Source organism: Schistocerca cancellata, chromosome 10, assembly GCF_023864275.1.
Source record: "Schistocerca cancellata isolate TAMUIC-IGC-003103 chromosome 10, iqSchCanc2.1, whole genome shotgun sequence".
In the NCBI taxonomy this organism is placed as follows: Eukaryota; Metazoa; Arthropoda; class Insecta; order Orthoptera; family Acrididae; genus Schistocerca; species Schistocerca cancellata.
In genome coordinates, this window is record NC_064635.1 from 140,302,700 (window position 1) to 140,329,024 (window position 26,325).

General features: G+C 44.2%; 1 protein-coding gene across 1 annotated transcript; it reads left to right on the plus strand.

Annotated features, from left to right (window-relative positions):
- Nucleotides 1–17,520: 17,520 nt before the first annotated feature.
- LOC126106707 (ankyrin repeat domain-containing protein 23-like) lies at nucleotides 17,521–25,739 on the plus strand. Its single transcript, XM_049913087.1, has 2 exons — nucleotides 17,521–17,616; nucleotides 25,229–25,739. Exon 2 carries the CDS (start codon nucleotides 25,296–25,298, stop codon nucleotides 25,725–25,727), a length of 432 nt encoding a protein of 143 aa, XP_049769044.1. The 5' UTR covers nucleotides 17,521–17,616; nucleotides 25,229–25,295; the 3' UTR covers nucleotides 25,728–25,739.
- The last annotated feature ends 586 nt before the right edge of the window (nucleotides 25,740–26,325 follow it).

Below are 26,325 nucleotides of genomic sequence, written 5' to 3' on the forward strand. Positions count from 1 at the left end.
GGTCAGAGTAATTGCTATCCACATATCGGTTCTTCTGTTTGATTGTTGCGTATTTCTTTTCACTTTCTAGGTACATCTGTGCAATACATCTGCGGAGGAAGAGGAGATTAGGCTTTAACGTCCAGTCGAGAAAGAGGTCGTTAGAGACGGACCACAAGGTTGGATTAGGGAAGGGTGGGGAAGGAAATCGGCCGTGCCGTTTCAAAGGAACCATCGCGGCATTTGCCTGAAGCGATTTAGGGAAATCACGGAAAACCTTAATCTGGATGGGTGGGCGCGGGTTTGAACCGTCGTTCTCCCAGTACATGTGCAATTTCCATAGTAAAGTATACTTATTCTCCCTGATCATCACAGCGGAATTAAGCGGAACAATATCAACGATCCAACGTATTCCAGGCTGCTGTGCATAAGGATGGGTGATAGAAAAGGTGAAGGAGAGGGCAGATTCACGCCGGGCTGTGCAGCTGAACGTTGACCTTATTAACAGGTGTTTATCTGAGCAGCCTTGTACAGCACTCTCACTGTCTGCGTGCAAGCGCAGCTGACTGGGGAATGCACTGACGCTCTGATCTCACCAGTGTCGTCTGTTGTCCTGGGCTTTGAGCAGCAGCTGCCGAGGCAGCGCGTGCGTCGCCAGCAGGTGATGATGAGTACAGCCCACATGTACTCTCTGGTGTTGTGTCGGTTAGGCATGCCAGTGCGTACCCGTTGTCTCCATGTCATGTGCTTGGGTGTGGTAGCTGACACCCGATGTTCTGGTGCTGGGCAGCAATGCCACAGACCCCCCCCCCCCCCCCAGGCGTAGACGAGTAGAGCGGCCGATGATTCTAGGTGGCTAGGAGTCTCTGAAGGTGAGCACCCCCCCCCCCCCCCCACCTGAATCGTAGACAGCTCGCAATCCATTGCCACGAAAAGTCAGAGGTTGAATGGACACCAGTCGCCCATATCAGTGAGGTTTCCACAAAGTCCTACAATCTCCAGGGCACAGGTATGGTGGACCTCGTGCCAGAACAGGTAGCCAGCTGAGCTTCATCATCCTGTGATAGGCTATCGGCTGAATGGAGCCTTAAAGCCCTCCTGTGGGAGGGGGGAGGGGGAGGGAGGGAACAAACTCGAGCAGACTGACGGCCTAACGCGCAGACTCAAATGCAGGAAGTAAGCACTAGCACTCCGGACGACAGACAGACACTAACTGCCTCGCAAATTCGGACGAGAGACAGACTAGCAAGCTGGGGACGAGAGACTGGCCCAGACCGACTGGCTCAGACTGACTCCAGACTGACCACCTGACCGACTGGCGAGCTCATAGCGCCCCTTAAATGCACGTGAACAGGCAACCTTTCCCGTTTCCCACCATAGGGAGACACCAAAGCTGCGACTGCCACCGCCAGAAACGGAGAGCGACTGCTTCACACTACGCGCTGCGGCGCGCTCTTCAAAACATCCAATTTTACCACGGCTCAATATTCACTATTGGATATTTGTTGTACGTACCTACGAAAAATAACTGGTCCTCCTTTCACGTTCTTCTCTTTACATCCGTAGCAACAACAACACTGCACCGTGGGTGTTATTACTACTGAAACGTGTATGTAAAACAGGTGAGTACGTGTAATATTAAAGTTTTGCTGTCACCACAAATAGCAGACAAGCAGCGACGTCCCGCTACCACGTGAACAGCAAGCATGTAATTAGAAGGAAGTTTTACCGCAGGAAGCTGAACCTTGTCAAACAAATCAAATGATATAATTGCGTAGGCTTCCGCGGCCAGAGTCAGTCGACATAAAAGTTTTCTGGGTATAGTACTGCGTCATAATGTAAAAACTACTGCTACTGGAGAAAAACCAACGTTTCGGCCACGATTGCAGCGGCCTTCTTCTGGATCTAATGGTGCGTTCTAGCTATGCAGTATTCTTTATATTTTGTTGTTAGTGTTTACTATTACGTGCTATGCTATTACGTCATAATTTTAAAAAGATAGTTAGTTTCACTGGTCACTTAAGGAAGAAGGAGAGGGAACTTTATTTTAATAGGTTATTGCGGTGGAGGGAGAACGTGACCTCTGTTGTCTATTGGCTCTTGTGTTATGTGTCATGATTGGTGGTCACCGTCGAATGAGAAGTTGGCTGCTGTTTACCAACTGCTGGACGTCGGCCGCGCGGCGGCAGTTACTCGCAGGTAGTGCTCGTGCCTCGTGTTGACAGTGAGGTCTGTTGGGCTCTGATTGCTGGCAGCCGAGATGGGGCAAGCCTGAGTCCATCCCCCCTGTTCGTGTTGTTAGGGTGTTTAAGTATTTCGATGGCCTCTCTGATTTTGCGTGTCGTCATAATTGGCTGCATGGCCAACACACAGGCTTCGCTGAATTTTATTTCTTTTCCGCAGTCTTGCTGGTGTTCTGCCACTGCGCATTTGTTGTGTTGCCCTAGACGAATATAACGCTCGTGTTCCAGAATGCGCGTTGCTATTGGCCTACCAGACTCGCCGATGTATGCCTATCCACATTCGCATTCCGCCTTGTAAACGCCTGCAGTGTGTATTGCATCCACCTTGTCCTTAGTGGAGCCTACTATAGAAGACAGGCTGCACCCAACGCGCCGAAGGTGTTTGCCTATTCGGTCAAAAAAATGGTTCAAATGTCTCTGAGCACTATGGGACTTAACTACTGAGGTCATCAGTCCCCTAGAACTTAGAGCTACTTAAACCTAACTAACCTAAGGACATCACACACATCCATGCCCGAGGCGGGATTCGAACCTGCGACCGTAGCGGTCGCGCGGTTCCAGACTGTAGTGCCTAGAACCGCTCGGCCACAGCGGCCGGCCCTATTCGGTCGGTAACGTTTTTGAATATAAGGTAAGCGCACTGTTGGCTGCAGTTTGTCTATTTCTTGCTTATCTTGCTTAATTGTATTCGTAGACAAGGCTGTGTTTATCGACTTATGGCTGTAGCCATTGGCTAGAAACGTTGTGCGTATCCTTTTAAGCTCCGGTGTGATGTTTTGAGCCATCGAAATACTAAAACACCCTAACAACATGAACAGGGAGGATGGACTCAGGCTTGCCCCATCTTGGCTGCCAGCAGTCAGAGCCCAACAGACCGCACTGTCAACACGAGGCACGAGCACTACCGGCGAGTAACTGCCGACGTCCAGCAGTTGGTAAACAGCAGCCAACTTCTCATTCGACGGTGGCCACCAATCATGGCACATAACACAAGAGCCAATAGACAACAGAGGTCACGTTCTCCCTCCACCGCAATAACCTATTAAAATAAAGGTCCCTCTCCTTCTTCCTTAAGTGATCAATGAAACTAACTACCTTTTTAAAATTATGACGTAATGACATGCGCAGTGAACACTAACAACAAAATATAAAGGACACTGCATAGCTAGAACGCACCATTAGACCCAGAAGACGGCCGCTGCAATCGTGGCCGAAACGTTGGTTTTTCTCCAGTAGCAGTAGTTTTTACGTTTGACGCGGTACTATAACCAGAAAACTTTTATGTCGAAATCAAATGATGTTAAAGTAAGAAGATGATAACTGGTGAGAATCGGCTTCTCTCAGAGGTTCGCCCAGTTAATGAGAGTTACGCGTGTCGCTAGGCGCAAATTGAGACGCTTGTACCGCGTGTGGCTCACAAGGGAACCTCCCCATCGCACCCCCTCAGATTTAGTTATAAGTTGGCACAGTGGATAGGCCTTGAAAAACTGGACACAGATCAATCGAGAAAACAGGAAGGAGTTGTGTGGAACTATGAAAAAAATTAGTAAAATATACAAACTGAGTAGTCCATGTGCAACATATGCAACATCAAGGAGATTGTAGTACGAGGAGCGCCCAGGTTCCGTGGTTAGCGTGAGTAGCTGCGGAACGAGAGGTCCTTGGTTCAAGTCTTGCCTCGACTGTAAATTTTACTTTCTTTATTTTCACAAAGATATGATCTGTCCGTTCGTTCATTGACGTCTCTGTTCACTGTAAGAAGTTTAGTGTCTGTGTTTTGCGACCGCACCGCAAAACCATGCGATTAGTAGACGAAAGGACGTGCCTCTCCAATGGGAACCGAAAACATTTGATCGCAAGGTCATAGTTCAACCGATTCCTCCACAGGAAAACATCTGATATATTCTATACGACACTGGTGACGGCATGTGCGTCACATGACAGGAATATGTTGTCGACCCACCTAACTTGTACACTTAGCGAATGGGTAAAAAGATTCTTCTACCTTGCCCGATTTAGGTTTTCTTGTGGATGTGATAATCACTCCGAAAAAAGTGATGAAAACATAAGAGTTTGTCACATAAACTGAAAATAAAAATTTAAACTTTTCACTCGAGGGAAGATTTGAACCTAGGACCTCTCGTTTCGTAGCTGCTCTCGCTAACCACGGGACCACGGCGCTCCGTGACGCTCAATGTCCTTGATGTTGCTTATCTTCGCATGGACTACTCAGTTTGTATATTTTACTAATTTTTTTCATAGTTCCACACAACTTCTTCCGGTTTCCTCGATTGATCTGTGTTCAGTTTTTCAAGGCCTATCCACTGTGCCAACTTATAACTAAATCTGAGGGGGGTGCGATGGGGAGGTTCCCTTGTCAGTAACTTCACAGGTCCAAATGGGAACGCGCGAACTGGAACGCGACGCGACGGAGACGCTACTCGCGTCTGCGCCGGGTTGCGCGGCGTACTGGTTGCGGCAAAGTCCCTCGCGCCGAGCACCACGTGAGCTATACGGAAAGGCAGTCGTGCCGTATGCTCACTTCGGCATGGCGCATATAGGCAGTGAACCGCCAGAGCCTGCGCCATTCGTCAGTTCTCTGCAGGTCGTTCTGCAGATCGTTGCTATCTTGTGGCGTTGCTGCTTTGCTATAGACAACCGGACCAATTGCGAATAGCCTTAGTGCGTATCCGACGCTTTCTACTGGATCATTTATACACAGAGTGATTATAATCAAACTTTCAAACCGCTGTGGAAATAACACCACTGGTCACAATGACGTCAAATTGCAACGGAATATTATCGGAGAAGGGGGAAGACGTATGGCAGAAGGAAAATAAATAGTTACAAAATGTAGCAATAGATGGCGCTGTAAGCATCTTAATTTAATAGTGGTTCACTACAAACGACAAATGAATCATACAACAATGCCTATGTGGTGTGCGTACTGTAAGACCTTCGGTGCACACACCATCAGATTATTTGACTTGACGCTCTAACGAAGTAGGCGAGTGTCAGCAATATGTCTTATCGTGGCGTGTTCATCTTCTGCCGTTAGGTCAGACGATAGAAATGCCACTTGCACGCTTAGAGTAGCAGACTGACGGTGATCAACTTTAAACAGAATTTGATTAATTTTCACACACATTTATTAAAATAATAACAGGCATAAAAATTACTTAACTTGGTTCAAATGGCTCTGAGCACTATGGGACTCAACTGCTGTGGTCATAAGTCCCCTAGAACTTAGAACTACTTAAACCTAACTAACCTAAGGACATCACACATCCATGCCCGAGGCAGGATTCGAACCTGCGACCGTAGCGGTCGCGAGGTTCCAGACTGAAGCGCCTTTAACCGCGTGGCCACACTGGCCGGCACTTAACTTGGTTCTGGATGCTATTTACAATTGACAATCTGAAGTTCCTTTGGTATTGCTACGTTAATCTTATTCTCACATATATCTCTGATACTTGGCAAAAGTGTCTACACATTTATCTTCATGGCTATGTACAGGAATATGGTAATCTTATTAGGCGCAGACTGAAACTTGACTTTAGACTGGTACAGACAAATGTAGGACTCGTACAGACTGGTACAGACTAATGCAGACAGATGCAGACTGGTACAGACTGATGCTGACAAATGCAGACTGACTAATCGGAGGTCTGTACACTCGTTATAATACCTCACGCGGCCATGTATCACTGCGCGAGTGTGATCTGCTAGGAGAAAAGGTTCTACGTTAGCAGCAATCTCATTGGCCGACGGACAAGTTATCTTGTGTCTCAGTGCGCGACCGACCAACCGATCGACCCAACCGCCAATGACCATTGCCTGAACAAATTGGAGCAGACTGGCGGCCTAACGCGCAAATGCAGGAACTAAGCACTAGCACTCCGGACGACAGACAGACACTAACTGCCTCGCAAATTCGGACGAGAGACAGACTGGCAAGCTGGGGACGAGAGACCGACCCAGACCGACTGGCTCAGACTGACTCCAGACTGCCGGCCGGAGTGGCCGTGCGGTTCTAGGCGCTACAGTCTGGAGCCGAGCGACCGCTACGGTAGCAGGTTCGAATCCTGCCTCGGGCATGGATGTGTGTGATGTCCTTAGGTTAGTTAGGTTTAAGTAGTTCTAAGTTCTAGGGGACTGATGACCACAGCAGTTAAGTCCCATAGTGCTCAGAGCCATTTGGATCCAATAAACACAGACAAACATTTGATGTTTGTTCTGTGCGCCGATGAAGTTTCGAACCGTTCTGGCAGATAGCGGAGCCGTAGTACAGCGTCAAAATGGCGTCCACATACGACTCACGTTACAAGCAGCGTGCTCTTATTGAAATCTTGTGTGCAGAGAAAGAAACCGTGGTGAACATCTGTAAACATTTGTGTTCATTGTATGGCGACGCTGCAGTTGATAGGAGTACAGTTGGGCGATGGGTAGAGAAAGATACAGCCTCAGGAAACGCAGAAACAGAGCTGCACGATCAGCCACGCTCGGGACGTCCTGTCACAGCCACTGCTCCAGACATGCTGAATCGTGCGGATGCCATTATTCGCGCCGACCGGCGCGTCACAACTCGACAAATGGCTTTACAGTTGTCGGTCAGCACCGGAAGTGCGCCTGCAGTGATCGAGACTAGGATATTCATAGAGGTACTCACGATGGGTTCCACGAAAGCTCATAGCGACCACAAGATCCAAAGGAAGGCCATATCGTCTGAATTGTTGGAGCGTTTTGAGACCGACAAAGAGACCTTTCTGTCACGGATCGTTATGGGGGAAGAAAACTGGACACATAAAGGCAGTCCGTGAGGTGGCACTATCCTCATTCACCACAAAAGAAAAAATTTGAGACATCCCCCTCCGCCAGAAAAGTCACGGTGACATTCTGGGATTGTGATGGCGTCATTGTCATGGATGCGATGCCAAGAGGGTCAACCATCAATTCTGAGGCATACATGAAGACTCTGAGTAAACTCAAGAACTGTTTCCGACGTGTTCGAACGGACAAAAATACAGCAGAGAATCTTGCTCCAACACGATACAACACGTCCACACACAAGTTTGAGAACCCGGGAACACATCGCCAAATTGGGCTGGACATCACTGCCTCATCCACCCTACAGTCCAGACCTGGCACCCTCGGACGTCCATCTCTCTGGGCCGCTTTAAGATTATCTACGGGTCACACACACACTTTCAAGATGACGAGAGCGTCAGTTATGCAGTAAAAACATGGCTAGGCCTACAGGACAAGAGATTTTACCAGCAGGGAACACATTCTGGTGTACAGCCATAGAACGTGATGCAGATTACGTAAAAAAATAGGAGATGGACAAGACATGTTGATGTATATTGTCACCGAATTCTGACTCTTGACAATAAATGTTCTGAAAAAAAAGTGGGGCATTACTTATTGAGCGGCCCTCTGTGATGTATAATTTTATATACATACATTTTCGACCAGAAGCTAAGTTCTTTTGAAATGTGGTGCTATAGACGCATGCTCAAAATAAAATGGATCGACAAGGTCACAAACGAAGTGGTTCTGGAAAGAGCAGGTGAGAATAGAAGCTTCTGGAGTTTCATTGTTAAAAGAAGAGTGCAATTTACAGGCCATCTATTAAGACATAAAGGACTCCTGAGCACAATCATAGAGGGATATGTCGAGGGAAAAAGACCAAGAGGAAGACCACGACTGAGGTACATGGATCAAATTGTGAAATATGTGGGATGTAACACCTATAAAGAAATGAAGAGAAAAGCTGAAAGACGCACAGAATGGAGACAAGCTGCCATTGTAGCTGTTGCAAACCAATCCTTGGATTGACCACTACAGAAGAAGACATTTTCGGTGCCTACAGTGTCACGTCTTTCAGTGTCACACAAATTTTTATTTTTAAAGGGGATCACATAAGACTATTTCCATGGGTTCGCCCCTCAAATTTCTCCCTCATATCACAAAATTGTCGTCTGATGTAGCACAAACTGAAAAAATAAATTCCTTTTAAAGCACAGTTTCGTACATAATTTATATTCAAAACCTTACACCTGTGTCACAGAACAAATCCTACATCGAGAATACTTTACACAGGTTTAAGGGAAGAAATGCTTCCGATAATTATTACAGTATTTAAAGAACATCAAAATATGAACAGGCTGAAATGAACAAACAGTACATGAGACTACGTTAATCAATTCAACTGTAAAAAGCTAAGGAACATATTATTAGCAAAATGAGAAATATGCAAAAGTGAAATGCCAAAATGAGCACTTCTCAGTTGGGAGTAAATCAAAACAATCAGAATGGCTGAAAGAGAGCACAATAACATGAGCCATAAACGAATAAGAGCCAAGCAACTAAGCAAATAAGAGAATAGGCAAAAATGAGATGCCAACAAAATGAGAGCTGGCCGAACTCCGTCGGCACTTGTAAATACGGTTGCGCTCGTGGCGGCACCTCGCGGCCCGTACGCAACACGTGTGCCTGCAACAGGCCCCCATAACCGCACGAGTGGTCGACTGTGAAGAGCGGACAAATTGAATAGCTGGGCGGCGGCCATTAGAGTGGTAACCTGACGCGCGGAGGTCGAATGTTTATACATCGCTTTTGGTTATAAAATGCCTTCCCTTGAGTTAGGTCGCAAACATAATGCCTCATTTAATTACGTTACTACAATATACTTTTTAATTTATGAACAAACAGCAACTAGTCACTGTTTATGAATTTATCTTACGTACTACGTGGAATCTGCCGTAGCTAAAAGTTATGTACTGGACCCCTAGCATTTTTCGTAGTTCATTTTCAATAGATGTACGCAAAATGCATCAAAATACTCGAAGATTTGCCCACTATATTAATAGATATTTTCTGACTCTACCTTGCTTTAGATTTTATGACGAGAAGTGCGTTATATATGGCATAGTGCTTTGGCAACTTACGACCAAATTATCAAGTTTCAACCTAACCTAGACCATGAAAACACTACCAATCAGCCAACTTTCTTCAAAATGATCAGAACATATAAAATGGTATTCTGTCGGTCGGAAATCTTGCCTCCTGACAGCGTGTAACCATTTTTGTAACAGCTGTGGTTTTGAGAAAGGAAACCTGCAAATAGATGCACAGAGATTATGCTAATACCGTGTTACAAAAACATTTATTAAGCAAGTGAACTGACATACAAAACAACTTAAAATATTCACATACCTGTGAAACGTAATATTCGTTCCTTTCTCGAATGTATTTGTACAATTAATCGCTGCACAACTCTTCACCATTGTACTTCTTTTGACTGGAATGTACAGACAGTAGAATTACGAGTAACAAATACTGTATGTACGCCCCAACAAATATACAACGTAGAATCAGGGTATTCATAAACAACAATACTACACAACACATCAGACTACAACCACTACAATGGCGTCCAGCCGAAGGTTCAAATTATCCCGCGACTACAGCGCCATCAGTGAGTCTAGTTGTTTTTACAAGGTCTTTGGCCTGCAATCGCAATGCACTCTTAGCGCTCGCGGCGGCGTCTAGCGGCCCGTACGCAAGTTGTGCGATTGCTGTTGCAGGTCGACCCTTAATCTATGATGTTACACCTCGTATCTCATATGGTCCTGACGCCTTTCGGCTACTGTTTGATTATAAACTGGTGTCCAAAATTAAAGCAACAAACCGCTGTTTCCTCCTCCTGCGTCCAATTCACGATATAATCATAGAAATTGTCAACAGATGTCCATACGATCGTGTTCTGCACGGAAGACGGCATTCCGGTCAACTGACAACCGTCCCAACGTTGACGTTGGGGCACCTGTCAAAAGGGGTAGTGTTTGCCATGTAGTCGCACATCCACAATCGCTGCGTACACATTCACAGACGGTGCAGTATGGCACAGAGGAGAGCCCTAGCAGAGTCTCTATGGTGGAAGGCCATAGGAAGAATGGAAGCAGGACAGTCGCAAAATTATGTGGCCCAACGGCTTAAGGGGCTCCAGAAAGGCTCAAAATCATGAAAAGTTCAATTTTTACTTTTTTGCGTTTTCTGAATCTGCAGACTATTACCTTTTAATAGATATATAATTTATTCAATTCCGAAGACTACAACTATTTTTAAATTTTTTTTGAAATGTGTTCTACATGGGCGTGACCCACTGTGGCGCTGTTAAACTGCTGTCAAATGGTGTTATTATTAACGTCCGTGTTCATCAGGTACATTTTAGTGATGTGAGATAAAGTATGTGTTGTGGCTAACCTGTGATGGTTCAATATATATCGCTGGTGTGATTGTCGATTGTTTCATGTTTATTTACTCTGTCGTTATCTCGAAAATATTCGTAATTAATTCTGTTTCTTGAGTCTCTGTTTTGTTGAAGTATAATAATGAGTAAAAGTAAAGTTATTAGAAATCCTCTGAAGGCTTTTAAGAAAAGGAGAAATGTTGGAAAGTCAAATATGGGAATGAAGATAGGTTCTAACATGGTACGAGCGATGCTTGCTTTAGACAAGGAATGCCTTCGGACTGTAGACAGAGCTGTAAAGAGTCTAGAAATACAAGCAAGAGTAAACAGGAGGAGGAACAAGAGGAAGCTGGAGGAGGAGTTTGCAGAGGATGAAGATAATCCATCCTATGGACCTGGAATGCACTAAAAAGTTAATCCAATGTTTGTCGCTCGATTTCCAAAACTTTTATTTTCTCACACTAATTACATGTTTTCTAAGGATCTTCCAAACATATTTGTTTCAAACTTTCAGTAAATGTTACACAGTACCTTCTGCATAATTTAACACAGCCTTTTTCCAAAAAACTGTATATTTTTGAATATATAAATAAAAAATTGCAAAAAAATGTTGTGAATTTTCATTACAATTGAAAAAAAATCATCTATAATAACTGAACTAAAATTTTGTAAAATCCCTTTGTTAAGTTGTAGCCCATATTCCAATAAATAATCTGTAAAAAGTTCAACTTCCTACCTCAAATACTTTGTGAGGAAAGATGTAATTTATAAGCGTTATTTTAACATTGCAAGTATAGGGCGTTCCGGAGCCCCTTAATGTGAATCGTTTTGCTGTTTCACGAACGTGACGACCATTCGTAGAGACCGAAGCTGTACTCTGAAGACCAGGGCAGCGCCGACCACGTGTGACATCAGAAAGAGAGGACCGCTATTTGGCTGTAAGGGCACAACGGTACCGCCTTAGTACTGCTCGGCAACTGGCATCTGATCTCGCAGCATCCACTGGACGTGTTGTATCGAGTCAAACGGTGTACTGAAGGCTTCGGCAGAGTGCTCTTTTTTGTCGGAGACCTGCTGTATGTCTACCTCTGACGCGTCTTCACAGAAGGGAGCGTCTAGAGTGGAGTCGAATGGTGGGCCAATGTTCCTGATTTCGTCCGGAGAGTGATTCCCGACGGATTCGCATCTGGAGGGAACGTGGAACAGCATTTCGCGACCCAAACATTGTGGAAAGAGACCGATATCGAGTAGTATCCCTAATGGTTTGGGCAGCGATTATGCTGACCCTTCATGGAATTCTACAGGTGAATCTGAATGGTTTAACTGCTGTCAGGTATCGTGACGAGGTCTTGGGACCTGATGTACGGTTGTTGCGAGTTACTGTGGGCACAGACTTCGTATTCCTAGACGATAGTGCTCGACCTCATAGAGTATAGGTGGTTGATTTTTCCTTGGAAACGGAAGATACTGCACGTGTGGCGTGGCCTACTCGCTCTGTCAATTAGAATCCCATAGACCATGCGAGAATTAGTAGAAGTCCCTGGGTAACAGAAGATGTTGAATTTAATTGATGAAAGGAGAGAATATAAAAATGCAGTAAATGAAGCAGGCGAAAAGGAATACAAACGTATCAAAAAAGAGATCACGGGAAGTGAAAAATAGGCAGGGGTGGCTAGAGGACAAATGCAAGGATGTAGAGGTATATATCTCTGGGGGTAAGATAGATACTGTCTACAGTAAAATTAAAGAGACCTTTGGAGAAAAGAGAAACACTTGTATGAATATCAATGGCCGCAGATGGAAAACCAGTTCTAAGCAAGGAAGGGAAAGGAGAATGGTGGAAGGAGTATAGAGAGGGTCTATACAAGGACGATGTACTTGAGGACAATATTAATGAAATTGAAGAGGAGGTAGATGATGATGAAATGGGTGATATTATACCGGGTGAAGAATTTGACAGAGCACTGAAAGACCTAAGTCAAAACAAGGCCCCAGGAGTAGACCCCAGGAGTAGACAACATTCCATTAGAACTACTGACAGCGTCGGCAGAGCCAGCCATGACACATCTCTACCACCTGGTGAGCAAGATGTATGAGAAGGGCGAAATACCCTTAGACGTCAAGAAGAATATAATAATTACAACCCCAAAGAAATCAGGTGTTGACATGTTTGAAAATTACCGAACTATCACGCTAATGAGTTACAGCTGCAAAATAATAACACGAATTCTTTACAGACGAATGGAAGAACTGGTAGAAGCCGACCTCGGGGAAGATCAATTTGGATTTCGTAGAAATGTTGGAACACGTGAGGCAATACTGACCCTACGACTTCTCTTAGAAGATAGATTAAGGAAAGGCAAACCTACGTTTCTAGCATTTGTAGACTTGGAGAAAGCTTTTGATAATGTTGACTGGAATACTCTCCTTCAAATTCTGAAGGTGGCAGGGGTAAAATAGAGGGAGCGAAAGGTTATTTCAAATTTCTACAGAAACCAGATGGTAGTTATAAGAGTCGAGGGCTATGAAAGGGAAGCCTAGGTTGCGAAGGCAGTGAGACAGGGTTGTAGCCTATCCCTGATGTTATTCAATCTGGATATTGAGCAAGCAGTAAAGAAAACAAAAGAAAAATTTGGAGTACAAATTAAAATCCATGGAGAAGAAATAAAAACTTTGAGGTTTGCCGATGACATTGTAATTCTGTCAGAGACAGCAAAGGACCTGAAAGAGCAGTTGAACGGAATGGACAATGTCTTGAAAGGAGGATATAAGATTGATATCAACAAGAGTAAAACGAGGATAATGGAATGTAGTCAATTAAATCAAGTGAGTTTGAGGGAATTAGATTAGTAAATGAGACACTTAAAGTAGTAGACGAGTTTTGCTATTTGGGGAGCAAAGTAACTGACGATCGTCGAAGTGGAGAGGATATAAAATGTTGACAGGCCCTGGCAAGGAAAGCGTTTCTGAAGGAGATGAATTTGTTACCTTAAATGTTAATTTAAGTGCAAGGAACTCTTTTCTGAAAGTATTTGTATGGAGTGTAGCTCGGTTAAAGGCGCTACAGTCCGGAACCGCGCGACCGCTACGGTCGCAGGTTCGAATCCTGCCTCGGGCATGGATGTGTGTGATGTCCTTTGGTTAGTTCGGTTTAAGTAGTTCTAAGTTCTAGCGGACTGATGACCTTAGAAGTTAAGTCCCGTAGTGCTCAGAGCCATTTGAACAATTTTTTTTTTTATTTTTGGAGTGTAGCTATGTATGGAAGTGAAACATGGACGATAAATAGTTTGGACAAGAAGGGAATAGAAGCTTTCGAAATGTGGTGCTACAGAAGAATGCTGAAGATTAGATGGATAGATCATGTAACTAATGAGGAGGTACTGAACAGAACTGGGGAAAAGAGGAATTTGTGGCACAACTTGACTAGAAGAAGGGACCAGTTGATATGACGCGTTCTGGGGCATCAAGGGACCACCAATACAGTACTGGAGGAAAGCGTGGAGGGTAAAAAATGCAGAAGGAGACCAAGAGATGAATACACTATGCAGATTGAGAAGGATGGAGGTTGCTGTAGTTAGAAATGAAGAAACTTCCACAGGATAGAGTAGCATGGAGAGCTGCACCAAACCAGTCTCTGAACTGAAGACCACAACAACAACAAGAGCATGTCTGGGATGCACTAGGGATACGGATTGCATCACGTCAGCATCCACCAACCACTCTCAAAGACTTGAGAGCTGCTCTGCGGGAAGTATGGGTGTTATTCCGTCAGCATGAGACTGATGACACCCCGCCGTTGTCAGGCCTGTATTGCTGCCAGAGGCGGTCACACCCCATACTGAGCACACCGAGCAGTTGCCTGAATTTGCGTGCAAATCCGTTAAGTTGCAAAAACCAAGAACATTTTTGTCCACCGTAATGCATGTTACAGCTGTTTACGTTCTGTATTCTTTACATACTTTCTGCGTTACTATCGCTTGTTTTGTGACAAAATGAAGGAAACCTTGGAAAATTTTCGTTTGTTGCTTTAATTTTGGACACATGTGTAGATGATTTTCTATTTCTCGATCGGTTATCTCAATATCGTCCATTTCCAAGTTCGTACGACGATTGAAAGGAGGGACCGTCTTACAATTTCGGAAGACAGAATTCAGTATTTCGGCTTTCTCTCTGTTATCTTCCGTTTCAAAATGGGGTTCAAATGGCTCTGAGCACTATGGCACTTAACTTCTGAGGTCATCAGTCTCCTAGAACTTAGAACTACTTAAACCTAACTAACCTAAGGACATCACACACAAACACACCAATGCCCGAGGCAGGATTTGAACCTGCGACCGTAGCGGTCGCGCGGTTCCAGACTGTAGCGCCTAAAACCGCTCGTCCACACCGGCCGGCTCTTCCGTTTCGGTGCCAGTGTGGTCACTAAGTGAGTGAATAGATGATTTTGGCCCAATTACTGATTTTACATAGGACCAAAACCTCTTAGGGATTTTACTCAGATCGGTTGACAAAGTTTTACTTTCAAAGGAGCTGAACGCTTCCCTTAGTGCTCTTCTTACGCTCATTTTCGCTTGGTTCAGCTCTTGTTAGTCAATTAGGATTCTACTTCTCTTGAAATTGAGCCGAAGTTATCTTGTTTACGTAGCAGTTTTCTAGCACGGCCATTAAACCGTGGTGGGTCTTTCCCACTCCTTAGGACCTAACTCGGGACATACATGTCTAGGGCATACTGCACGATTTATTTGACTGTTTTTGCATTTTGTTTACGAAATATTCGTTCACATCACCGAATATATGTTGCTGACTGCTCAGAACACCTTTAAATATTTAGATATTTAATACTATAGTGGTTTTCTGCAACGTATAAGACCTCTTTATTTTTGAAGAATGAACAGCTGATTTCTCTGTTTCAGCTCATGTAAATCTGAGAGTACGAACAAATGACAAATGTGAAGCAGTTTTCGTAAGCGTATTCTGGTAGCGCAAGCTTGCTTACGGTACAAAAGTACTGAGTCTGGTCCGAGATGTCTGCATGGCACTGTGTACACCACAAACACCGTTTCCGACTACTGTTCTCTCACATTCTAGAATATTTCTCAAAATTTTTTATGGTAAGCTCTGTGTCAAAATTAATAAACGCTTTATCACTGTAATTGTCTTCTCAGGAGCTGTCAAATGCAGTTATAAGAAGTATACGGTTCCATTTAGATATTCCCAGAAAAAAATTAGTGCATCCTTTTATAGGTTTCCAACTCACTCAAACTTTATTGTAGCATTAGTACATAGGGAGTAAATGAAAATATTACATTTACAGAACAATAGCACAAGCGGTTGTGAGATAACTGGTATCGACCCATAGTGAAACAGCTGCCCGTATTAGTACACGCTGTAGCTTCCACAGGTGCCAAAGCAGGCGCTAATTCCAGCATGCAGTCAATCGTGCCAAGCGAGTACTGTCTTGGGATGCACTATTCCAAGGTTGCTCGACCTGTTCACATAATTCTGTTGGAGTTTGGTTGACGATTGTCAATAGCCACTTCTCGACCCATCTTATCGTGCATGTACTTGATTGGAGACAAATCTGCGCATCATGCAGGCCAGTGTCTGGACAACCATTATCCAGTAGGAACAATATAATACCTTCCTATTGCAAAAAGGAAAAATAACAGGTATAACAACATTGTGCACATACCGAGCGCTGGTTAGCGTCCCTTCCAGAAACACAAAATATGAACGGGAGTTATAGCTGATTGCATCCCATACTATAAGGACTACAGTGCGGCCGGTGTGTCCCAGACGAATGCACTCCATGAGACAGCACTCTCCAGGTGTACGTTGTACAAGCGAGCGACCGTCACTTGTGTTCGGGCTGTATCTGCTCTCATCGCTGAAGGCTGTGGCACCTCATTCTATTTTCCAAGTGATGCTCTGATGGCAACAGCCGAGCCATGCACATCGATGCTGCTGCACGGGTGGAAGATGGGTTACAGGTGCACATTGCTGTAGCTCCCCTACTAATAAGCTGCTTGCAAGAGTTCGAGTCGACGCGTCTGGGCCCACAAGCCCTCTTTTCAGTGCAGGGTAGCTCTACATCATGCCACTGCTGCCCTTAAAAAATATGGCGACCCTGGCAGGCGCCTGTGCTGGATGGATGTCCAGAACCTCGTCTACTGGTGTGAGAACGTTCACGTGACCACTGGTACAAGCACCGTTGCACAGCTGATTCAGCACACCCAACTCCTGTGGCAGTTCTCTGAAAGGACCATCCACAATTTGATCCCTTTCAAACTCACTCAGTTGGCTGTAGGAAGCACGAGTCCACCTTCGTGTCACGGTTGCCTGTGTGCTCCACACATATGCACACAGTGGGCCGTCCGGCTGTGAGCATTCCTTATTAAAGGGTAGACACATATGACATAGATCAGAATGATATTCAATGTCTTGCTTGTTGGGCAGTGTGAATCAAGTGGATGTACTGGGCAATGTTTCAGTTGCTGATACTTTTAGTGGAAGTTGATGTTTCACTGGAACAGCTTCACACTATCAAAATTCTGTGCCCCCTTCCTTCTCCGAATTCCTTTCCCCATTGAGTTCCAAACGTACTGTCCTCCTGGTTTATCGTCTGTGCATCCTAAAGTCTGGTCCCTGCACACTAGCTACAAACACCATCTCATGATCATAAAGCACATTGTGTTTATTTAAAGGTTATTCTCGTTTTAATTTCTGGTAATTGTTGTTACATGTTCAAATTATGCTCTCTGCTAGTTGTCGCTCAACTACAGCATAACCGTTGAAACTTGTACGTATTTTCTATTTGTGCTTTATTTTGTACAAACTGTTGTTTGATATGATAAAGTCAGGATCTGCAGTGTGTAAAATGATTAGTTAAATGAATAGTCATTCATATTAGCCGACCCACTACTGCCTTGGGCTGTGTGTGTTCTGTTATCTGTGTGTGGACGAACCCTCTGTAGTGAACTGCCCCCTGCTCTACACGTGAGTACACTCTCCCAAGCAGTGTGTATATCTGTCGTGCAGCCCCACCACTCTGCCCCACAGCGACCGCAGCCATCACGGTGGGACACCCTCGCCTGCCTGCCACACCCCCACACCAGATGACGCTGCTATCTCTCTCCTGCGGTGAGTTCCGCCACTACACGTGCACGTTTTCCTCATTCACATTACGTCTTATTGGGCTTTAACTAAGTGTTATGAACAAAAAGTTTAATGTCGCTTTACTGTATCTGTATCTTATAAGAATGTATCTTATAAGAATGTATCTTATAAGACTGCATCTCCTCCTAAACTATCGGATAAGACTCAAGAAAACTTCCTATCTGGAAAGAAATACTTTGGTGGTAACAACCACCCACCTCCCAAAGGGGTGAGGGTGGGGCAGAGAGCCGGCCGCGGTGGTCTCGCGGTTCTAGGCGCTCAGTCCGGAACCACACGACTGCTATGATCGCAGGTTCGAATCCTGTCTCGGGCATGGATGTATGTGATGTCCTTAGGTTAGTTAGCTTTAAGTAGTTCTAAGTTCTAGTGGACTGATGACCACGGATGTTAAGTCCCATAATGCTCAGAGCCATTTGAACCATTTTTTTTTTGGGGGGGGGGGGGCAGAGAAAGTAGCGTAAAGCACTCAGTGCAAATACCTAGTATCTATTCATACCATAATTTGGAGTGAGAGCATTTAGCGACTTTCAGCAAACTCCAGAAGATAATTTCCGATCTGTATGAAACGATTCCTCCTGCCCCCCCCCCCCCTCCTACAAAATGATAAAAAGAAATTAATGTAACAGCAGCCCTCGGTCGCAAAAAAGAAATCTTTTGACCTAGGTTTCGGCACTTCATCAGAAGTAAAACACTGAAACTGACATGTCACATATAAAACTAAATATTAAGCGATAAAACTTTAGTTACAAATTTTTTTAAAAAAATAATACATAGAATGAAAGCCACTATGGGCTGGTCACACATGTCGAGCTACATTTTCGTTGTTCTACCAGCACACTTTCTGCTTCAGACATAACGTTTTAATTTGTTACATCTTTACTAGTAACTCCATTCGCAACACTTTTGCAGACAGCATGCACATATGCCACTGCATGTACCAGCAAAATTATATCACTCTATGACCTATTACAGTAATATAGGTCAATATAGGTTTCTTGAAACTAAGCGGAAATTACCCTTAGTATACTCATCCAGTGCCTGATAACGATACTACTTATCCACTTTCTACAAACACCTAACGTAATTTCAAACCTTTTCTAAACCTTTTTCCGCTTAGATACTGATAATCAGATATTTAACACATTCATTCATTCGTAAAACAATCAGTAGGTTGATTGCTTTATACAGTGCAGTTCGATTGTCTGTAGAGTCAGGGACTGACTGATTACTTACTGTCTGGAAAGATTCACTGTGGGGTTGAGAATCAGCTACAGCCCAGGAAGGTGGGAAAGAAGGAGGTCGTGCTGAAGGATAACTCAGGATCACCTGGAGCAGTTTCAACCAAATTTGTTAGGACACGAGTTATTTATTGTCTGTATAGAAGTACCACCACTATCGCTATGAGTGGGGTGTAGATGAGTAGGCGTAAAATTGTTCGAAAACGACCTTTTGGTACATGTTTCCCGTATTTTATTGACTTCAAATACTTTTAAAAGTATGGAGTCCAATTTATCTCCAGTTTGTGCCATTCAGTGCGTCAATCAGGTCTCGCAAGTGAGCACTGCAGCGAGTCAATAGTCGTGTAACTGTGTGTCAGGACATAAGGTCAGGCCACATGGCTGAATACCATATGTAAATTTAACACCCCTGTGAATTCGTATGACTTGAAACAACAGAAAATCAGAGACATTACTGTGCAGCCTATACTTGTATGTTCAACACCTCTTCTTAAGCCCCTCTATCGATTTCTACCAATTTTTGTACACCCATTAGCTACTATCTGGAATGAAATACTGTGGCGGTAAAAACCACCATCCTCCCATTGGGGTGGGATGATAACTGGGCGATAGACAGAGAAGGGAGCTGCAGGTGATCAGAGAGAGGGAGGATGAGGAAATATAAAGCAGGGGAGGAAATGCACAGTGGGAAAGGAGGAGATGGACAGACAGAGGGTGTGGGCAAGATGGACAGAGCGCCAGGGACAAACAGAAGACTGGAGCAAATAACTATCTTGGCAACACCATGTTGATAAGCTACGGTTTTTTTTGTTTTTTTTGTTTTTTATAAAACACAGTTTACAGTTGCATGGAAAAGTATTTCCTTTCATAAATTTTTGTATTCGAGTAGCTATGTATCAGAGTGATTCTCTACAACAATCTCTGAGTTCAGTTCAGAACAGAAATAATTCAGTTAATGCAGTTATATGGAAAAGATGCTCCGTAGAACAGTCATTTTATGCAAATAAGTAGTTGTAATGGAAGTCTGTGATACTCAAAAGGAAATAATAAAGCAATAGTAAGCAGGAAAAGAGAAACAAAGTAATAGACAGCAATTGAATAAGGGTATGGCATGTTGGGTGTGTGTTTAAATTTCACATTGTGAGGTGGCGCAATAAATGTAGGTCAATTTCGACCCTTACATAAGAGTTTTATACATCGTAATGGGAAGGTGAATATGACACCTAACTCACTTCGGCGGTAATGAGCACATTTGCCTGTAAGTATGTAATGCAAAAGGGATGACACTCAATCGACAGTGTTAACACACCGCTCCTATATAATGCATGTCAATTAGCAGAAGGTGAAACAAACAGCGAAACGTTTTGTGTGGAAACCAGTGCTGGCAGATGCAGATGCCTCAGCATGGGAGGCACTACAGAAAGCTCTTAAGGCGGTGCGTCCCACAGTGGGAGTCAGTGACCGGACAGGTGACGCATACTGAAGAGCAATTAACGGACCACCAGAAGTAGGACAGAAAGAAGCTTTAGAAAACTGCGTTTCTGAATTCCAAATGGATACGAACAAAAGCAGTGACGCAGCTGATCACGTGAACAGCGAATGGTACACATGTGAGTGGGCACGAAACGTCCGATTGACGGAAACGAACTAGGAAAGAGGTAAGTGCCAAGATTTTGACACAGTTCAATGGTAGGGCCCTTGCGATTGGCAGAGAGAATTTCCACAAAATAAGAGGAACACTCCTATTGGTCGAAAAAAGCCATGACGTGGAGAACGAAAGAACCCAGGTGGGGAGAGAGTTTGTCTACGAGAAAGACGAGAGCGAAATTTTCGGGAACTCTTCTCTGAACTGGCGTTAAGTGCAGAATGGGCCCATAACTCTCTGTATGACGCAGAGGAGAAATTTGAGTGAACACTGCGTTCACTATTGTTGACATTCAGCTAGATATTAGCTGAAGCGTAGTTGAGCTCCCACTGTGGAGAAACAAACCAGCCAGTTAGTTAATTTTAATCTTCGTTGATCCATTAAGGATCGTGGGACCACGGCTGGCATGAACTTCTTGATGCAATAATTTACCAACAGCCGTGTGTATAGTAGAAATTTATTTTATTTTATGAACTTCTATGTGCTACCAGTTTCGGCATTACATTGATGCCATCTTCAGGCCCCACTCGTCATAGTCGTAAAATCGCTATACACGGAAGGAGCCATATAACTGGATCCGTGAATCAATCATCCTGCAACAGCTCTTGGTGGTCAGGCGACACAGTCATCGCGGCTAAGGTAAATACCGGGAGCAGAGGTGTAAACTTGTTGGTTCACCAGCTTGCGTCCACTGTAAACTCGAGCGACCTTGGATAATCTTTTGCTCAACTTGTCACAAAAATAACCATCCTCCATAGACTTGATTGCCATCCTAAATAGTACCGAACTTTGAAGCGGAATCGGATGATTTATAGTAGTACTGGCCAACATCATGTCGTAGTCGTAAGAATAGTTTTGTAAAGAAACTTCTTGTTAAAATTTACCATTGTTGTGTTAAGGATTATTTCACTTACTGGATATGAGACGCGTTCGTTTGACAACCAGTCGTAACATTGTCACATTTTAAACGGTGTAATTGCGTGTATTTCTGTGATAAAATTGCAACATTAGGCCAAAGTTATTTACAGCTTACACAAATGTTGTTCTGACCTCCAGAAACCTTACAACATGAATTTCGTGTATTTTTCTTTACATGACTTTTTCAGTTACTATGTACTTACCATTGAAAATTTGTACCATACTGTGTCTCGAATGCGGATTCCTTTATCACAAGCGTCAGCTTAACCATTGTACTACCTCTCACATGACAGACCTGCCTCAAACATCCGTCGTAGCTAATATTTCCACTTTTTTTCCAAACATTAGAATCTGAGATTTTCCCACAGAATATGTGGGAATAACTCCACTGGGTGAATGGAGTCTATGCGGTACAGTGGTTTACCCTGCTACAAGAGATGAACATGGGAACTTCGCATGGTAGTGTTTGGAAGTTATTCATCAGAACATCAGCCTCATTGGATGTGGCAGTCATATCTGTGGGCATGCTGAGAAGGCCTAACCTTTAAGGCGGTTGTCAAATCAAACACCTTTCAGCCATCTAATTTCCAAACTTATTTTACTTGGCTGTCAGTTTCGGCGATTTACTGCGCCATCTTTGGGCCCCTGACTGACTTGTAGGAAGATTCCGCCACGGTTCTGGTCAAAATGGAGGCCACCATTTAAATACTGGTATCTGGTGGCTATACCTATCACTTCAACCATCAGCTGAACAGTTGTAAGATGATGATTGAAGTCCACATCTGCAAAGCCTGAATTTACTTGTAGTACACAAAAGCTTTGTGGAATTGACTCTTGGGGAAATAGTTTTTATCATCAGAGTGACTTCCAAGGACACGGAATTGAAACACATTCTTCAAGTGAATTGAACCAGTCATCCTGACACTAGTTTCAAGGGATGGTAAGTTTAAATATACTCATTTTAATGTTTCTCAAAGTGAAAAACTTGAGGTGGCTGCTTATGCAAAGCAGGAAATGTCGATTATAATGCTCATCTGGCAAAGATTTTAAACTGTCACCACAGATACTCTATACTGCATCGTGATTGACTCTTTCATTCCTTTACAGTGCCGTTCATTTCACATTCATTGTGGTAGTGTTTGGAAATTATTCGTCAAAACATCAAAATGTCAGAAATACTCACCACAAGTGAGTGATGGTTTGGCATTAGCTTGTTGCTGCTGCCATCTATATTCAGATGCAATATCATTATTATATTTTACACCAGTGGAGACAGAAAAAAATGAAAGCTAAAAATTATAAATCAAAAATTAGTTACAAAAACCACAAAGTTAGAGGAAAATAATAGTAAATCCGTTTGTTTACAAAGTGTGCATGGCATTTTTGTGACTAAATGATAAGTTTCCCCAGGCTGCTGTTAGTATCCCTACATAAAAGCTAAACTAAACTCTGTACGAACAGACCTTGGAAGCTCAACGGCGCCGACCGTCCGCCGTGTCATCCCCTGTCCACAGGCGTCACTGGATGCAGATACTGAGGGCCACGTGGTCAGCACACTATTTTCCCAGCCATTGGCAGTTTTTCTGGCTGGAGCCGCTACTTCCCAATCGAATAGCTTCTCAATTGGCTTCACGAGTGCTGAGTGCACCCCAATTACCAACAGTGCTCGGAAGACGGTCACGAATCTGAGTGCTAACCGAGACCGACAGTGCTCATCTTTGGTGATCTGATGGGAACCGGATTACCACTCAGGCGATGCTCCTGGTGATGTTCTTACTTACACTAACCTAAATATGGTAGAGCAACCTGTAACAAGACGAAGCACATTGTTGGTAACATTGTAGTGTTTATGACTGAAACACTGTTATTAATGAGTTTGTGTGTGTATAGTAGTGGAAGAAAATTCCAGACAATTGCTGAGAATGCTTATGAGATGACAGTTTCGTTTTGATGCATGCAATTTTTCGTCAGGTTTACAAGTTATCCACCATATCCACTGACATCAGTGCCAGGAGCGCTACCCACCAGACTGGCTGGTGCTCTGTGCCCTGTCAGAGCTCACATGGGTGTAGGAGGGGGCTGTCCTAGGTTCACAGCTCGGGTGCACCCCCACCATTTGACGCCACTGCTGACCCCACTACCCAAGTGCAAAGCAGGATCTTCTCCCACTGTAGATGACATGCGTGGTTGCTTCAGCAACAGATTTAAAGTACAAAATTCTCCTTCTTTTAACAGGCAAAAGCAATGAGACGCAGAAGCATGCACATGAGTGGCCTAACAGAATATAGACTTCCAGTAATTTGGGCATCCAGAACATCTGTTAGATTGAAGGACGACGGGTCTTGTACTGGAAGTCAACCAGCTTAAAGTGCATGTTTCATAGTATGTACAGTAATGATTAGAAAATGTGGCAGACTAAATGTGGTACTCTGAATGTGGTTACAGCAGTAGTTGTAGAGATACGTCAGCAACAGAACTAGCCCAATATTAAGGTGCCCGATCCCGTAGTTAAGTGTTTTACTCACATTTGTAGAATTTTTGAATCTGTTTTAAAACTGAATAGCACCGTCGCTAGTATACCTATCAGAGCGGGGTCGATGTGAGCCGGCGCACTCACCAGGCGCGTGCAGAGGTGCGCCGCTTCCGCCAGCGACACGTCTAGTAAAGCACCGTGTTAGTCAGAACGCCTTCCAGGCTGTTCGCCACTGTACACTTATTCATAATTCACATTTTCTGCCTTGTCGCCCCACAAGAAAGATCTAGAAGCATTTCATACTGTTGCTGGAACACTAAGATAAAGTTTGAGCATATGATGTGTATTATTTTTAATTAAAACAGCGACATTATCATCTCCATGTGGACATTATATTTACAGAAAAAGAAAAAAAAAGTATTTTCTCATCATAGTAAAGTTGTTACATCGAAGTAACATCTTGCATTTCTCAGAAAAACTATCAGCGGTGTCGATCTACAGAGTGTTTGGGAACCTGGAGGTACTTGGAGCTATATGTAGGATGTTAATGAAGATAAGTGCATGCTGTATATACTCTCATAAGCAGAAGCTTTTGCTGTTCCTTTGAGACATCACAACAATAAAAATGTAGGTGAAATTGTGTGTGCGTGTGTGTGTTGTGTGTGTGTGTGTGTGTGTGTGTGTGTGTGTGTGTGTGTGTAACATGTCGTCAATGAAGTGTGCACGTGGAACTGCTCCAACAAGAGTCTGTGTAGCTGTATCAGCTATTTCGACTCTATGATTTTCTGGCAGAGTAGCTTTCTCTAATGCAGATTTGTGAAGCAGTTTGCAACTAAGTGGACTGACATTTTTGATGCCATATCAGGGAACTTCTTAAATACCTGGAGATGTGATTAGTTTTATGCATCACATTTCCGAGAGTTAGAAGCGATTGATACACACAGAAGATTGATTGTATTAAGAATTTCTTTCAATGGGGGACAACGACCGAGTAACAGTAGAATAAAGGAATGTAATGATGAGAAACAATTTGCCAGAATGTGACTACTGAATTTCTTGAGTGATGGAAGGTAGGAATTTTTATCTGAGAGTGGATGGTGGCTTTGAGAGGATGATACCGCCGTATATGTGTTCTTCAATGTAAACAGTCTCGATCAAAGAAGGGACACAGTTATAGATTTATAAGATGTCACCCGACAGATGTGTTTCTAGAAATGGTCTCAGCTCCACTTCTACGATAATTTTCTTCATCAGAAGTCTGTGTACGCAGAAATGTGTGAGAATTTTCTTTCTCTGTGGCAGGAATCTTTCTGCCGAGGAGAAAGACAGGAGGCTGATTTTGGCAGCTAAGAACGGAGCAGTGCAGCAGATGCAGGCACTGCTGGCCGCTGGGGCGGACGTTGGGGCCGAAGACAGTGACAGGAACACCGCCCTGCACTGGGCAGCCTGGGAGGGCCACTTGCAGGCAGTCGGGTGCCTTCTGGGGGCCGGCGCAGATGTGGACGCCGGCAACTGGGTGCGGAATACGCCGCTCCACTGGGCAGCGTGGGGCGGCCGGGAAGCTGTGGTGCGCCTGCTAGCCTCGTCTGGCGCCGACCTCGACGCCAGGAACCGGGACGGGATGAGGCCGCTGCACGAGGCGGCCAAGCACGGGCACGCGACGGCGGTGGCTGCGCTGCTCGATGCGGGGGCTGACAGGCGGGTCACCAATGGCGAGGGCCACACGCCGCTGGACCTCGCCAGGCAGCACAACCACGACAACCTGATAGACATACTCAGCAGTCCGACAGACTCCACCTGATCAAAAAGAAAACCTTCATTACATTACTTTTCAATAGTTTTGAAATAAAGAATACAGAAAGTTTATCCTGGAGTTATTCTTTCTACTCATATTTATATACGTCATACACTGAAGAGCCAAAGAAACTGGTGCACCTGACTAATATTATCTAGGACCCCCACGAGCTCGCAGAAGTGCCGCAACACGACGTGGCTCGTCTGAAGCAGTACTGGAGGGAACTGGCACCATGAATCCTGCAGTACTGTCCATAACCCTTAACAGTAGGCGGGGTTGGAGACCTCTTCTGAACAGCATGTTACAAGACATCCCAGATATGCTCAATAACTTTCATGCCTGGGGAGTTTGTGGACAGCGAAAGTGTTTGAAGTCAGAAGAGTGTTCTTGTAGCCACTCTGTATCAATTCTGGAAGCGTGGGGTCTCGCATTGTCCTGCTAGAATTGCCCAAGTCCGTTGGAATGCACAATGGACATAAATGGATGCAGCTAATCAGACAGGATGCTTACATACATGTCACATGTCAGAGTGTCACCTGTCAGAGTCGTACCTAGACGTATCTGGGGTCTCATATCACTCCAACTGAACATGCTCCACACTATA